At 40.8% G+C, this 16033-nt stretch overlaps 1 protein-coding gene across 1 annotated transcript; it reads right to left on the bottom strand.

Annotated features, from left to right (window-relative positions):
• Window positions 1-322: 322 nt before the first annotated feature.
• rlf (RLF zinc finger) lies at window positions 323-15371 on the bottom strand. The gene is made up of 8 exons (XM_063497503.1): window positions 15146-15371; window positions 13122-13276; window positions 9425-9506; window positions 8231-8366; window positions 7918-8120; window positions 6289-6425; window positions 5991-6132; window positions 323-5451 (listed from the first exon to the last, which is right to left on the bottom strand). Exons 1-8 carry the CDS (start codon window positions 15323-15325, stop codon window positions 832-834), a joined length of 5655 nt encoding a protein of 1884 aa, XP_063353573.1. The 5' UTR covers window positions 15326-15371; the 3' UTR covers window positions 323-831.
• Window positions 15372-16033: the final 662 nt, after the last annotated feature.

Raw genomic sequence — 16033 nt, 5'->3', positions numbered from 1 at the left:
ATTCTGACAGACCTTCCGGCAGAGCCTCCTGAATACTTCTCATGAGCGAATACTGTAATTCACTGAAAAGTAATCCCAAAGAAGTGCTGCACAGCTAACTCTGGACTGTTTGGATTTTAGGAGTCTGGGACTATAAACGATGTCTGGCTTTGTCTGATCCATAAAATAATGTGAAGCGCTAAGCCTCCTTTTTCAATTAACAGTTTTAATCTGAGGGAAGACAATGCCATTTACCAAGAAATAAGAAAATTAGTAATCATACTTGGAAATTTAACAAATTAATAAACAATCCAGAGAGTCAAGGCTGTAAATTCATTTCCACATTTATTTTATTAGAAAGTGTTACATACATGTTGGCCAACACCTGTCCACTGCAACCCAACACTGACTTATTATAAACTGAGGTGAAAAATAACCAAACGTATTCCTTCAAGGACTTTGTAGTAAGGAAATATTTTCAGTCACATTTTCACAAAAGTGAAAAGGCCTTGCAATTCGCTACTGACCATTTCTAACAATCTGAAAAGCTGTACATTTATCTCAGAGAACTACAGTATATACACTTGTGACCATGATTTAACATAATAGGTGTTATCTGAATGCTTCATTACAGATGTCTAAAAAAACCCAAACAATCAGCTGGATCTAGTGTGCAGTGTTTAAGCTTGTTTTTAATTTTATGCTAATTACTACAACTGTTCAGTTTGGCAACTTAAAAATAGCAAAAACGTAACAGCGTCGTCATGGTTGGGAGAAATAAAAATACTGATACACAGCTGTGAAACTAAAAAGTAATTTACCATAGCCATGTTAAAAAGGTGCTCGGTTAAACTAACTTCCAAGAAGCAGTTTGCTGTTGTTGGTGTCTGTTGGGAAGAGGTCAGGCAGGGCGGTGGTGCACACGGGTCTGCCCAGGACCACCACGGGTCTGAGGTACTGAAGCTGTTTAATGGCCAGGTCCCCACACCCAGCCAGGGCTTTGTCCAGGATGGACTTCAAGTTTTGGACTGACGTGAAGTCCCCAGTCATAGAGTGGGGCTTCAGCAGTGGGGAATGAGTGCGTCTGCTGCGGGTGTGAGAGATTCCTAGCTGGTTGTTCTCTTTGACAGAACAACTACGTCTGAAAGTGTCCCGCCGTTTTGCTAATCCTGTATTTTTGTCTTTTGGAGCAGTTTCTTGTATGAACTTAAGAAATGAAGACTCAAACCCCATAGGCTTATAGCCAGCAATGTCAAAAGCCCGTGGAGAAGCACTACGAGACTGAGAGTCTTTTACGTTTGAAGGCTGTTCAGACAGCTCGTTCATCCTTTTCAGGGGCTGGCGAACGGGAGGACTGGACAACGTTACGGATCCATTTGATGTTTTACTACCATCTTTGTTGCCCGATGCGTCTTGGAAGCCCTCTTCAGTAGTAAAACGAAGTGAACATGGTGGTGAGAGGTCAACAGTGACCGGGCGGAGCAGAGGCTTGATTTTATCCAAGCTCAGTCTCTCCTCTGGTTTCTGAGTGCTCGGTGTTCCTGCAGCAGCGTCTTCATCATGCCCGCCTGTGCTCGGCTCACCATATAGCACCTCGTCTGCACCAACGAGGACACCATTTCTCTCAACAGGTGGCAGCTCTTGCTCTTCTTCTCCAGGGAAGCTCAGTGGATCATGATTGTCCTCATCCTGCATGTCCCCTTTGATGGAATGAAGACTCACGGGTGCAGGCTGTGCCCCTGCGTTTTCCGACTCCGCTTGGTACTCCATTTTACGAACCCCATTAGGGACGCACGTGCCTGCAACAGTCGGTCTGGCGGACTTCCTTTGAATGAGTTCTTCGAGCTGCTCGGCAGTAAAAACAAGCTTATCTTCATTCTTAAAGACATCTTCTCGGCGCATGCGGTGGACCCTCAGGTAGTGACGGTTCAAGCTGTGCATGTACGTGACGACAGAATCGCAGTCCTGAACCATGCATGGGTAGGCCACTCGCAAGCAGCGATCCTGGCACATCTGTAGTGCTTCTTCGTGAGATCTAAAGACGTAACGGCTGAAACAATTTCTTTTCGCTCGCTTTTTCTCTCCTGACACCTTTTTCTCCACAGCACCCTCATCACCCAGTTGTTCTGATGTAGCCGAAACTTCAGGCTTTGGACTCTCAGCCTGTGCGGTGGGTGAACCAGGTTCCTCTTTCTGAGGACTCTCTGGTGTGACTATAAGCTTCTTTTGACACCCGGTAATAGACTTCTTGTGAGTGCTCTGCAGACGTACCACCAGCGAGTCGTACAACTCGCAGTGACTATAAAGAGTGTGTTTTTTAAGCGCACCGTCATGGCTGAACACTCTTGTGCAGCCGTCATACTTGCACCTTAATAGCTCAGGTGGTTGCGAGTGGTAATCACGAGTGTGACGCACTAAGCTGCTTTTAAGGTGGTAGGAAGCATTGCAGTTTGCAAAGTGACATTTGAACTGGGGTTGAGGTTCATCTGAGTTTGGGAGAGGCCTTTTTTTGGCAGGCTCTTTTCTCACTTCTGGACTGTGGTGCACATCAATATCTTTTTCCAACAAAAGCTGAGAGCGATTGTAATGATGTACTAACTGGAGGTGGCGCACAAGACCTCCCTGGGTGGAAAAAGCTGCATCGCAATTTTTTGCCACACAATGAAAAGGTTTACTGAACTTATCAAGTATATAGCACAGATTACTTTTGGCTACCAAGCGTCTTGTCGTTCTGACTTGCTGTGTGGTCTTATCTTCACTTTCCTGTCTCTGCTCATCTTCCTCTCTACCCTTTGCCTCATCTTCCCCTTCCTCTTCAGATGGGGAGTGATTATGAAAGTCTTTTCCATTTTCACTTATCACTGTTGAGTTTTTGGTTTCTTGTTGGTGTTGCAACTTGGGGAGCTCTTTCTTTTTTACCTTTAGGCCGTGGTTTGTCAAAGGCTGCGATGTTAGTTTTTTTTTAGATTTGGACACTTTGTTTCCCTCATGCTGTACAGACGTTAAACTAATCTGATCTACGCAAGTCTCACTCATGTTATGGAACTGAATATAATGGGCCCTCAACACATGTTTTTCCCTGTGGCTCTTGGAACAAAGGTGGCACACGTAAGGCTTAAAACAGGTGGTTTTCAAAGAAGTCAATCTTTTGGCCTGTTCAATGGTACGGCCATGTCTGGTGTTATAGTGGCGCAGTAAGCTGTAACTTTGAGCCGTTCTAAAGCCACAACTTTTCATCTCACAAACATAGGGCTTAGCACTGGCTAGTGATTCACTGCCACCTTCCTCAGTGGTTGCTTGTTGAGTGAGGACTTTAACCTTTTCCTCTGAAAGATGTGGTCTCTTCTGAAGCAAGACAACAGGGGGCTTTGCCATAATTGCCTGATGAAGAGATATTTGAGACGTGTTTGAGTCCACGCTGGACTGAGTGGGTTCGCTTGGCAAACTGTCGGAATTCAGGTCCAGTCTACTGAGCCCGATGAGAATCTCTTTGAGAGCATCGTTTTTTGTTTGAAGGCTTAAAGAGTTTGTTTCACTGCTTTTGGGATGAGTGGAAGCTTTTTTTTCTTGGCAAGTGTCCACAGGTTGAAATGGAGTTGGGTCGTTTTGTCCCTTTTCTTCATTCTCCGGTTGACTTTCAGACTTTATCCATTTGGACTTGGATCCCTGCTCATTGTCATGTTTGTGTTCTTTGTTCTCCAGTTTGAGATGTTCTGGGTGAGCACATTTAAGATGTCTCTGGACATCTCTGGCTCTGGAAAATGTCATGCCACACTTCTCAAAGCCACAAGTGAATTTACTTCCATCAAAACACACAGCCACCAAGGTCATTGTTGCTTTGGGCTCTTTGACGTCAGATTCCTGCAAGGAGGAGGAGCAACTCACTGACGAAGCATTCAGGACGTCTCCATTTACAGTGTCAGACTCAACTGACTTAGTAAGGCGAATGGCTGCATCAGTTACAGTCTTAAAAAGTTTCCGCTTTGACTTCCTTTGAGCCTCAAAGTCCTCTTCAGAAAAAGTGATGTTGTGTGTTGACAGATGCTTTATAAATTCCTTTTTGGACAAGTAATACTTTCTACAGTCAGTACTAGAGCAGGTAAATGCCGCATCTCTGAAATGCTGTGCTTCATGGTGATATATCTGTCCCAAGTCAGAGTATGTGACATAACAGCCTTTGAGCTGACACTGGTAGTTGAGCTGATAGCCATGGGTTTGCTTGTGTGTGACAAGTTCATTGGAAGTATTAAACTGCGCACCACAGCCTATAACCACACACGTGTAAGGCCGATCACCATAGTGAACTCTTATATGTTTGCGATGATGGTAAGCTGAGACAAAATGACGTCTACAGAAGACACACTTTTCCCGCTTGTCTCTCATCTGGTGAAAATATTTCACGTTTTCATCACCTTTGTGCTCCGACTTTAAGTGGACATATAAGTACTTGGAATGTTTAAAAGTTCGTGTACATCCAGTTCCTGGACAGGGATACTCATCCCTGTTTTGCAGTTTGAAATGTTGGTCGATGTAATCGAAAGTTACATGCTCGTCGCTGTCCACATGTTTCTCTGTCCCCGTTTTGGCTTGCTGCACAATATGCTGCAAGACATCTGGATCATGGGTGGATTTGTAATACAGCATTAGAGAAGGATCGATGGTGATCTCACCCGGTTCAACGTCATCATCTTCTTCTATCGTTTTCTGTACTTCCTCAGTCTTGGCATGATTTTTGACAAGATGTGTTTCACTCTCAGTGTGTTTTTTAATGTGAGGAACGAGTTCCTTCCGACTCTCGAACTTTTCCAAGCAAATAGGGCAGGGATGGTTGTTATCCTCTGCATGTCTTTTTGAGTGGTGAATGACTTGGGTGTCTGAGATAGACCTTTTACAAATGTGACAGCAGAACTTCTGTTTTTTTGCCTCAGAATCACCTTTGATGTCTGTTTGGTTAATAGACCGTTTTTGATCTAGCTGCTCATGACCGTCAAGACCTCCATTTATCCCATTTTGGTGCACCGATTCTACTTTAACAGTGACTCCCTGCAGCTCGTGCAGTTTATCCTTCTCAACGGCCTCTTCCTCTTCCCCTTCTGACTCGGGCCTCAGCCCCAGAAGGGAGATGCAGTGATATTTTAGAGTTTTCCAGTCCCAGAATTCGGGGTCAAAAGGCCAGTAAGCTTTCAGTGCTAGTAGCAACTCACAGCGTAGTGAGTTGGGAATAACCTCACTGTCCTGGTCATACTTTTGGTCTGGGCGCAAGTAGAGCTCCTCAAGACAGCTGAAGGCTTCCTGAGCAGGGCCAAGCAGGAACTCTGTGAGTTGGCAGGCACGCAGAACCTCAAGGTCGTCTGGAAGAAGGCAGGACACCGTCTTACAGACAGATATCTTCGATTCGGAGTCATCCTGCTTTGGAAGTTGAAGGGCTTTCACGCAAAGCTCTACTGACGCAGGTATCCCTGGTTCCTCCGCCTAAAAAGTGATATGAAGAGTTATATTACCATTATAGAGTGCTGGGAAATACAAAAAAAGACCCTGTTACACTGGCTACATAAGCGTCTAAATACACTGCTAAAAAAAAAAAAAAAAAAAATTAAAGGAACACTTTGAAAATACATCAACTTCAATGAAGGCAGCAGGGGGGTCATATCCATACTGATCTGCACTGATAAGGACTGGTTACTGTGTCAGGAACAAAAGGATTCCACATCATTTGATGAAACTGAAAATGATAAACCTACAAAGGGCTGAATTCAAAGACACCCTGAAAGTCAAAGTGAAAAATAACAGGCACGCTGGTCCATTAGGCTAAAATTTGTCCTCCCAGATCTGGGCCAGGGCATCAATGAGCAGGGCATCCAATCTGTCTCATACATCTTTGTTTTCTCTGCACGTTTTCACTCTCCAGTCAAGTAAGAAGTAATGCAAATATAGTCTGCCTGCCCCCATAATGCCAAACAACCTGTTCCATTTTAGTATCACAAGTGTAAAGCACGGGTTTTCACACTCACCTCTGTCTGAATCACACGGACCAAGTAAAGCAAATGGTCGACTGTTTTGGCAATGGCACCTAGCTGAAGGCATCGTTCCAGAAGAGACACTGGTGAGGGGTCAAGCCTCCTCTGAAGCTTACTCCACAATAAAATCAACTCCCTGTAATTTAAAAAAAAAAAAAGAAAGAAAGAAGTTGACACATATAATTGTTTGTGAATGCAAAAATTACCAAAGAATCACTTTCTTTTTCCTGCATCAAGTCTAAAAAAAAGAAAATAAAAAGAGAAAACTTGTCTTTAAAGAGAGCCCACTCACCAGGAGCAGTAAAGACTCTGCTGCTGTAGCTGCTGTGTCAAGAAAGTTGTGCACAGGATGAACGCTGTATTCTCCTCCCCCTCTGTCTCCAAATTACACGTGATCTCAAGTACATCCTTGCAGTCCAGTCTCGATATCTACAGGAAACATAATGTTGGCTGCTCAGCAAACAACGAAAGAGGCAACACATCTCCAGTCGCTCAACAAAAAGTTACAAATGCCAGAAAAATCAACATCCATGGCTCAACGTGTGTCTTTTTGTATATTTAGTTTTATGTCAGTCATATACTCCCACCAGAATATGGTGATAAAATGTTCTTCGAGCATGATTTAATACAAAATTTGCTGTTTTCTAAGATGCAGACCTATGAAAAAGTAGTGCTGTTGTAGCTGCAGTACAAAAAAAGAAGATAAAGCACATGCAAGATCTGGATAATATCTCATACTAGTCTGATTTATAAAATGTATAAGAGAGCAAACTAAAAACTTCTTCCTGACAAAACAGCACAACTTTTTTCCCTTCACTGTATTATAATAATGAATGTTCTCTCTTCATGGCAGAGAAATTATGTTATATTTTATTTAAAAGGCCATTTTTCCATTTCTCTCTCTCACACACACACACACACACACACTGCAATAGGACACTCTTGCAAATATCACTGCACCACTGATTCCAGTTTTCTTCACAGCTTTATATTTATCAAGTATAATAGCCTCTTTCTTTGCTCACTTAGACATTATGAGTGTGGAAATGTGAGCCGTTTGAATAAACAAAACTATTTTTGTATCATTTTTTTATCCCGAGTTCAAAGCTGTCGGGCTTTTGTATGAATATAAAAAAAACTGCCCAACATACTGACAACTCTGTGTATGTAATAAAATTACTTCTTGCTTTTCTGATCATGCAAATCCTATACCTAGTCTGCACTTTTATCTGACACACTGGCGAGACACTGTAATCAAAAGAATAAAAGGAGACAGCATGTAAAACAAATCCAAACGCTGCTTAGTACAGGAATTATCAATAGTAACTGACAAAGAATAATTATTATGCTAAGGTACTTCTGTGTGCACATGGGTTAGATTTATGTACAAAGAAGCAGGCTAAAACACTTTTACAGCATACAATATAATGCCAAACTGAAAATAGGCCACAAAGCACCCAAATGTTCTATCGGCTGGAGGATTTTCTGAGTCCTCCAACTGAAAGCCAGAAAACTGAAAGCTCAATTTGCATGTGATTTTGAAGCTCTATTTTTGGAGTCAGTGCAGAAAACCCTGATGAATAGGTAAATTTTTAACACTCATTCTAAAAAGATTTGACTTGCAAATATGCCCCATTTTCTTTATCAGCTAATATCAGTTACAGATTGCTTTTGTGTATGTGTGACTGAATACTAAGAATGGATGCTTTTGTCTGTCCTCTGAAAGCTTTGGGAGGCCATTACAGTCGTGATTACCTGGCACACACTCTGTGTCACTCTGAACGCTTCTTATATTTTTGATACTCTGCACGTTGGTTTGGTGAAAATGATAAATGTAGAAACTCATTAATTAATTTACTGAAACACCCAAAAGTCACCAAAGCAACCAATCCCAGCTCACAAAAAGAAACTGCTGGAATACCTCCATTATGGCCTCTTCGTTGGGCAACAGGTGACAAAGCAGAGAGACGTATGTCTGACGAAACGTGGCTTGATTAGAAAAGGTGCTGCATTCAGTGCAAGCTTTGGCCAAAACCACAGCTTTGGCAATCTCGCCCATCTTTTCCAGATGTTTCACCCGCATCTCCATGAAGCCCTCGCCCTCCAAGCTGATATATGCATTAACTAAAGACAGAATTCGAACAAAATCCAAGTCACAAATAAAGAAAAAGCCAACGTAGTTCTAAGTAACTATAGTTTTCAAATAAAAAGAACCTAGTTGATTAGATCCTAACCTTCTTCTGGGTTAGTCAGCTGCCCGGTGAGGAGAGATGTAAGGACAGGGTTGCTCCATGCCCCTCCCTCTCCTGTGATTTGGAGTAATGCTTGAAGGTCTGTGCTTCCATACTGTAGCAGGGTATCATGGGCAATCTGCACACAACACAAAAATGGTAACGCTAAATACAATAAAATTGTTCGGTCAGCATCTTTATAAACATTCATTTTCATGAATACAAAAAATATAATTATTAAGGGCTATGTTTCCTTTATGGAGGCAGCGGTGCTGCTTTCTCTCTGATGTGTGATAAAATGATAAATGAACAACTCAAAAGGCTGTCACAGTTTGTGATTCAGCACAAGCGATATTTCATTATCTGCTCTACACCAAGCGAAACGTTTGTCACTGTTCACATCTAAAAAGGAAAACAGGTGACAGCTCAGCACAGCCTGGTTTAGAATTACTTTTTCTTTGCTGACAAGTCTGTCTGTAGAAATTAAGACTTTTTTTTCCTTTTTGAAATGTCATCAATGTCATTCGGCATGCGGGTGAATTAAACTTAATATAGTGACTTCGCAGCCCAAAATCTAGTATCAAAGAAAGTAAGAGTACTTAAAAACCTATATGAGACTTCAGCTACAGAGCTATTACATTCCCATAAATCTTCTCAGTATGTCACAGTTTTGCTCAGCTTGAACATATTGAACCAATTTAGCAACGTATTCCGCCAACTCTTCAGTGCACATTTGCCACAAGAAATCAAGTCCACAGCCATGCGACCCACCCCATGAGACTGAAGCGCTTCACCTCATTCTTTGGAAACAAAACTGCTGAATGTAAGAAAAATTGAAACGCTATTCTTTTTAAGTCTTGTATCTTTAAATCCTTTGAGAGAATAACTATTTTAAGCCTGATACTGCAGATATTCACACCTAGATTTGTTTCATATTGAAGTACAGATCTGACAACCTGTGAAGAGTGAGAGGTTATAAAGACAGATGTTTTAGATTCAACACGGGGTAAACAAAAACAAAACAATGCTGTCCACACCAATTTGAAACAGCTCGTCTTTGGGTTTACTTTTAGGAGGGTTTTTACAGAAAACGCCCAAAGAATCAACTTGACCCCCCCCCCCCTTCACAGACACACACAAATTTACTTTTCTCTATGCAGTCACCCATCAGCAAACAATGCTTTGAAGATCCTGTACCTGAACAGAGTGGTGGAACTGAACCCAGGCTTCATATGGGATTTCATTCTCAGGCACTGACAGCAACAGTTCGAAACAGCTCCTGTAATAAAAACAAGGATATGTTTTATGACACTATGATAAAACAGTGCAAAACAGAACAGCCAAGAGTGTGCAGAGTATGATCCAACCTACAAGCCACCATGGCCACCCCCCTACAAGGCAGTGTTCCTAATAATTCAATATTAATATTCACTAATATTCCTGTAGACATGGATCTGTGTGCATGCCAATATCCATTAATTTTCTTGTCCAACAAGGATCCCCTGAAGCCTATTACCGCTGACATTAGAGTGGGGTGTGCCTTCAACAGACAGCCGGTCGCTGGCAAAAAGAGAGAGGCAACCATTCATACCCACATCCAAAATAACTACAATTGTGGTGGGAAGCTGGAGTACCCAGAGAGAACCCACACGGACCTATGGAGAACATGCAAACACACTGAAACACTGCAGCTGACCAGATACAAAATCTTCTTGCTATGAGGTCAGTGACAATAACTGCATAGTAGACAAATACGAAAAGTGAAGGTGCTTCAATTATTTTGTTTCGTTGCATGAAAACATTTTCAGCAGTGGTGAACTCGTTTGACCGTACGTCCACAGCTACCTTTTTTTAATTCTTCAAGCACCATTCTGTAGGCTTGTGTTAAGATATTTGCACACAAATTGTCTAATTGCCAAATAATGGTTCTACAAATGTGTCCATTCACATACGAGTTTCTGTTCAGATAGCATATTGATATTGATTTTTACCCACCACAACTGCGTTTTACGTGTCAGTCAAATAGTGATTGGTTGATAAGTGGGCTGATTTCACTTAAGGTCTTTGTATGTTATAACTTGGCTAACAGACCAACAACAGCACAAGCAAGAGTAGCCCACTCCATCTGACAAAGCAAACCCTCTACAGGTAGACTGGCAGTCTGTGACTGCCCACAGATTCTTTTGGCTACCTCTAGCAACAAAACTCCCAAAAAACCAAAACAACAGCATTTCATGTTTACAAGTATGTGCATCCCTCCTTCTAACCAGAAATTTGGGTTTTTCTTGGGGACATGCATCACTAACCTAGCTTTGCAAATTGTTGTGTAGTTTGTGTACAACAGGCAAGTGGCCACATGTTGCAAACTGCAGCAAAAACAGGTAAACGAAATGTGCATTCAAACCAACAGTGTTTTTAAACCTAAAAACAAATCAGCATGCTGAAAAAGTTTAACATACCGTTCACATGACTAATACAGTTTATTCAGGATAACAGTGGATTTTCAGTGCACGTGTAATGAGACAACTCCCTACACCTTTGATCGCATCATGCCTTTAAACCTTTCCTGGCTGAAGACGTATGACTGGTCCTAGCAATGAACACAAAGGCACAAATATCTGACCTAGTTCAGCTCATGTTGAGAAATTCACAAAATTTCTTAGATAACTCATTATTTGTAGTATGAGATCTTTAATGCCCCTTCAAAGGACGTCTTGAAGCATATCTAATCCCAAACAACAGCCATTCAATCCCAGTCAGTGTGAGCTTTGATTCCTTTTTGTTTTGGTTTGTAAATGACACTTACTTAAACCATTTTTTTTTAAATGACAAAACCAATAATGCTATAGCCTTTAAAAAAAAATCAGTTAGTACCATGAAGCACAGCATGCATACAACTGTGCACAAACACAAAATGAAGAACATACAACAAAATTAGCTGAGGTTATTATTACAGTTACCACTGCTTACATTTTACACTTAGTATCACTGCATACCTCAGATTTAAACCATAGCTGTGACATTTACATCAATTTACAAAACCACTTATTTCCTGTGTTGGCAATTCAATGTTGCCCATTTTCAATGTATAAATTTACTTTTAGGCCTGGGCAGTGGCAGGCTGCAATTGCACCAAATCGGTTGAAGGATTTCCATAATAGTTTGCTTTTTGTTTGTACTCGGACTGTTGTGAGAAAGCTAAGTCTTTCATATTAGGAAGGCCACCTATTGTACTATGTCTCTTTCTGGACTCCTGTATGCATATAAAAGCTTTGCTCACTCTAAAGGACGAGTGCTTTATTGGTGTTTCTTTACCCATTCAAATACGGGTAAAAAAAAAAAAAAGCAAAAAAAAAAAAAAAAAGCGCACCGTCATTGATATACGTACTGCAAAAACATTTGTTTAATGTTCTTAGACCAATGACGTATCTGGAACATTTCATTTGTACATTCTCCCCAACTCCATGTTCTGCTTTGAATTTATTAAGCAAAGCAAAGAAAGAAAAAAAAAAAGGAAGCAAAACTGAAACGAAAAATAAAACTTAACCCAACAGAAAAAGACATGTTAAGAAGGCTGAACGGAAAAAAGCGCCAGGATCATCAGTGCCTCGGAATAGCGGCAGGCATATGGAGAACGCGAATACAGCATTTAGTCAGATTGCAAAGTGTACTTGTGAGGATTGGCAGATGGAAAAGAGGGAGACTAGACTCACTCCCACTGGTTAATAGTTATTACCACTTAGGAAAGAAACAATCAGCGTTGGTGTCTTTAATTGTCAACGCTTGATCTCATTTTCAGACAGCACAAGCCTGCTGTATAGGTGTAATGACTTGAGTTTACAGAAAATGCTTGAATTTGAGCTACATTAGACAAAGTTGAGTGAGCAGGCTATTAAGGACTTTATAAATAATTGAAGAAGCTGAGGGGAGTGCAGCTGTAGAGAAAACACAATAAAAAAAAAAATAAAATAAAATAAAGGAAAATGTGTTTTTATAGTCTGTGTAAAACAATCCTTTTTTGAATTTTATTGATATAAACTATGTTTCAACCAAATGACTTGCCTGCTGATCGAGGAATTGGTATTATTGCTCCTCTGATCAGGAGTGAGGATATTGTTCTTGTAAAACTGCTCTCTCTGTGGTGTTGCAGGTAAAGCCGTTTGCAAGTGGTAAAAGATGGAGCCCTGCAATAGAACTGTAGTAAACAGCCTTCCTCAGCTTCCTGTCTAACCAGAGAAGATGAAGGCTGAAGACACAAAATCTCAGAAGAGCTATTCACTGGAAACTAGTAGACAGAGAGAGAGAGGACAGGCCCACCTGCCCCATCCCTCTCGCTGTGGGGATGAGGCACAAGGGGGGATGTTACTGTGAACAGGTCTCAGGTGGCCCACCCCCACAGAACGTATGTAAAATAACCCAATCTGATCCTGCAGGAGGTGTTTGTATCAGACTCAGTCACTTCTCTAGTCTACTGCATTTCTTTTCTGTTTGTTGCTTTCACTTCCTTTTGCAGTGCACACTCAGAGCCTGTATGACACACTACCAAGAATGTTGATTTTTGTAATGTTAAAATTAAAAAAAAATTTAAAAAAAGGCTGTGTATCCAAAAACATTAAGTTACACTCGTAAAAAACATGTTGGTATTCCTTTTGTGTCAAAGCATAATAACTGAATTTGATACACCTGACATGACATTTGTTGCGATATGACTATTGCACATGCACACAATACGTATAGCCTTTGTCTATACAAGTTATATTGAAATGATTTCAAATTGCTCCCATGCATAAACCAGACATTCAAACTACTTTGACACCTATGACACCTCGCACACATTCTCATGAGATAATCAACTGCTTATCTCTCATAATTCTGTATATTTTACAGTACTCACAAAGCTAGTCGCTTCAAAACGAGGGCCACTCTGTCGGATTCTGCCGTGAGGTGGGATCGAGCTGAAGCAAAGCAGTTTATGGACAGACAGTAGACCTCCAGAAGAGGCAGCCCATGTTCCATGGAATTCCTGCTTCCAGCATAGTGCATCAGTGCCTGCAAAGACACACAAAGGCATCAGAAACTGAAAAAATAGTTGATGAAGCAGATTTGAAAGTAGAGTAGAAATATGTAGTAGCAATGTTCAAAAACTACGACCAGAAGAGGAAGCATTTGCCATGGATGATCAAAGGTTTTCACCTGAGGGAGATACCTGTCTATACCGGATTGATCCCAGCTGACACACTGTCTGGTGTGTGCCTGCTGTGCTCCTGATTGGGCCTGAGGGGACTTAACTGTTGCTTAAAAAAAAGGAAGGAAGACTTCATACAGTATATGATCATCACACATACATAATGATCTCATACTGTATATGACCATTAAATTTGAGTTCTTGGGATGATTCAACCTGGTATAATTTCACACAATTTAAAACATTAGAATCAAATTCAATTAATTAAATTAATATTACCTACAAGAAACAGGTGTTTTATATAACTCAACATTTACTGTTAATAAGGAGGAAGGTCTTGTTTCAAGCAAATACTCAGCGATCAGCTGTCCTTCAGGAACAGAGAAGTCAACATCTACACCCATCTGTCACCTCCTTGTAGTTGGTGGGTATACACATTAAATCATCATAGCGCTATCAGCATCCCAGGAGTCTCATTTGCCAGATAGAAGGAACTTTTCTAGGTGGTTCTCATGCCCACAGAGGCACTAAATTAATTCCCCTCTGTCTAAATATACAGTACCCTCTCAAAGGAAGTTAGGAATAAAGTCTAGGCCCTAAAGACCTACATCAGTGTACTAATTACATCCGTGAGATTTCCGACTGGAATTGGGAGTCACACAGATCTTTCTGCCTTTGTTTTACGAAAACCTAGAAAATTGAAGTTAAAACTGTACCGAAATTGAGTTTTAGTGTTAAATCAAGTGTCATTTTACACAGTTACCAACACCAAACATGGGAACGCATACAATCTTTCAACTTACTTATAAAGGGGAAGTTAGAGCTGTTGAAATCATTGAGAAATATTCAAAAGCAGCCTAATTAAAGAAGACCTGTCAGGGTGAGCTAGCTAATGAATTACTCCTGCTATACCATTCTCGCAGGCTGCTGAACAGGTTTCAAGGGAAGCTCTAATGGTTGAAAAACTTGTAGAGTCCCTTAAGCAGCAAAAATGAAAGTGATACCTAGTTTTTAGTTAAATCAGATCCTTTAGAAAGCGGAAACCACAGTAATTTCCCTACCATGATGACTACATTTGTGTTTTAACTGGACTCCAATCTAAGATTTTTTTAAGGGAGACTATAAATCTCCATTGTCGTAACTGACAGATGCGCAGGTTTAGAAACTGTCACCACATTTCAAGGGCACAGGAAAAGCGTATTTTCTTGAAAGTGGTCAAAATGCAACACTACTTAGTAGCTGAACGCCCCCAACAACAAAAATATTATGATAAACATATCTCGACGCTGCCCCGCCCCACAGGCATGCAGTAATACATGATCTGCAAACTGTGTCAATAAATTCATACAAACATCTGTATTACATTTTCTTCGTTGGCACCATAATCACTTCCCAAATAAAGCAAAGCTAAAAGACCTACATCTTTGCATGTAAGGCGACTTGAACCTGTAAAATGAGCAACAAATCACTGAGCTGCAAATAAGTCCAACGGCCGTGAGTTGTTTGGGTGTAAAAATAATAATAATGACAAAAAACACAAAAGCATATGCAAATATGCGCAAAAATAAACGTACTGCAATTGGGTGTAATCCTAACCTAAACTTGGCCAGTTAGCTAACAGGCCAGCAATCGTTGCTGGTAATTCTGCTTGCGGGATGCGAGAGGGAAAAAAACAGTCCTGGGTGAGCTAACGATAGGCTAATTGTAGCTTCGATGCTGCATGTACACATTACCTGACAGAAGTTATCGCAGTACTCCGTGGAAGACGCTACGGAGATTTCTTGTTGCCTGAGGACGTCCTCGAAAGCTCTCAGTGTGGCCAGCAGGTTTTCCATTGCAACTAGGGTATCCTCGGCCGTGTCCAGGGCCCAGTCGCTCCATTCGTGCTCTGGTTCGACATTATTCTCCGCCATCTTCACTCTCCACCACAGCGCGTATGCAGTGCAGTCTGACGACCCCTTCAAGGCTGTCGGAATATTTAAATACATCAGCTGAACTGACACCAAGATCACCTGAAAAGTGAGTAGAGGGGGTGGTAAGAGCAGAAATACAAAGTGGGCTTGTACTGTTATATTCAGGCCGTTGTTGCTATTCCTTTTTAACCGCAATATCGATATACTTTAGTTTCTATCCAATATAACCTTTGCTCTCTAAATTTATGCGAACAATAATTCAGTTATTCTGCTTAATTTTAGCTCTGTGTGCTTTTTCTTACATCCATCTCTTTCTATTCTATTTTTTCAGTCTGAAAATAATAACCTTTATTACAGTTTTTCTCGGGTGGTACACTGACACTGATAGTTACGCAAAGCACAAAAAGGTAGCGTGACATAGAGCATAACACACCTGACAGCTTATCAGACCAGAAAAAAATCAACTGCACTGTAAAAAAAAAAACCAAAAAACAAACAAAAAAAACCTAAATCGTAATAATTGGTTGATCAAATATTATTCAACTTTATTCAACTTCGGTGGCGATTCTTTGCTAAAACTGTATGCCAAATAAGTGCTCAGCTAGCGCTATTAGTAAAAGTCCGATATTCTAGGAAAATAAATGTTAATCTGAAGTGAATTACAATTAAATATAATTTTGTTAGCGTTTAAATTAAAATGTTAAGGTG

The sequence above is a fragment of the Pelmatolapia mariae genome, linkage group LG16_19 (assembly GCF_036321145.2).
Source record: "Pelmatolapia mariae isolate MD_Pm_ZW linkage group LG16_19, Pm_UMD_F_2, whole genome shotgun sequence".
Lineage (NCBI taxonomy): Eukaryota > Metazoa > Chordata > Actinopteri > Cichliformes > Cichlidae > Pelmatolapia > Pelmatolapia mariae.
This window is presented reverse-complemented; position numbering and strand designations above follow the sequence as displayed.

Excerpts from the sequence above, each read along its gene's own strand:
- rlf (XM_063497503.1), bottom strand. The coding sequence starts at position 15,325 with ATGGCGGAGAATAATGTCGAACCAGAGCACGAATGGAGCGACTGGGCC. Across the intron at positions 9,507-13,121 it reads GTTTTGAAGCGACTAGCTTT|GAGCTGTTTCGAACTGTTGC; the intron begins GTGAGTACTGTA and ends TTTTTATTACAG. Across the intron at positions 8,121-8,230 it reads GCTGACTAACCCAGAAGAAG|TTAATGCATATATCAGCTTG; the intron begins GTTAGGATCTAA and ends TTCTGTCTTTAG.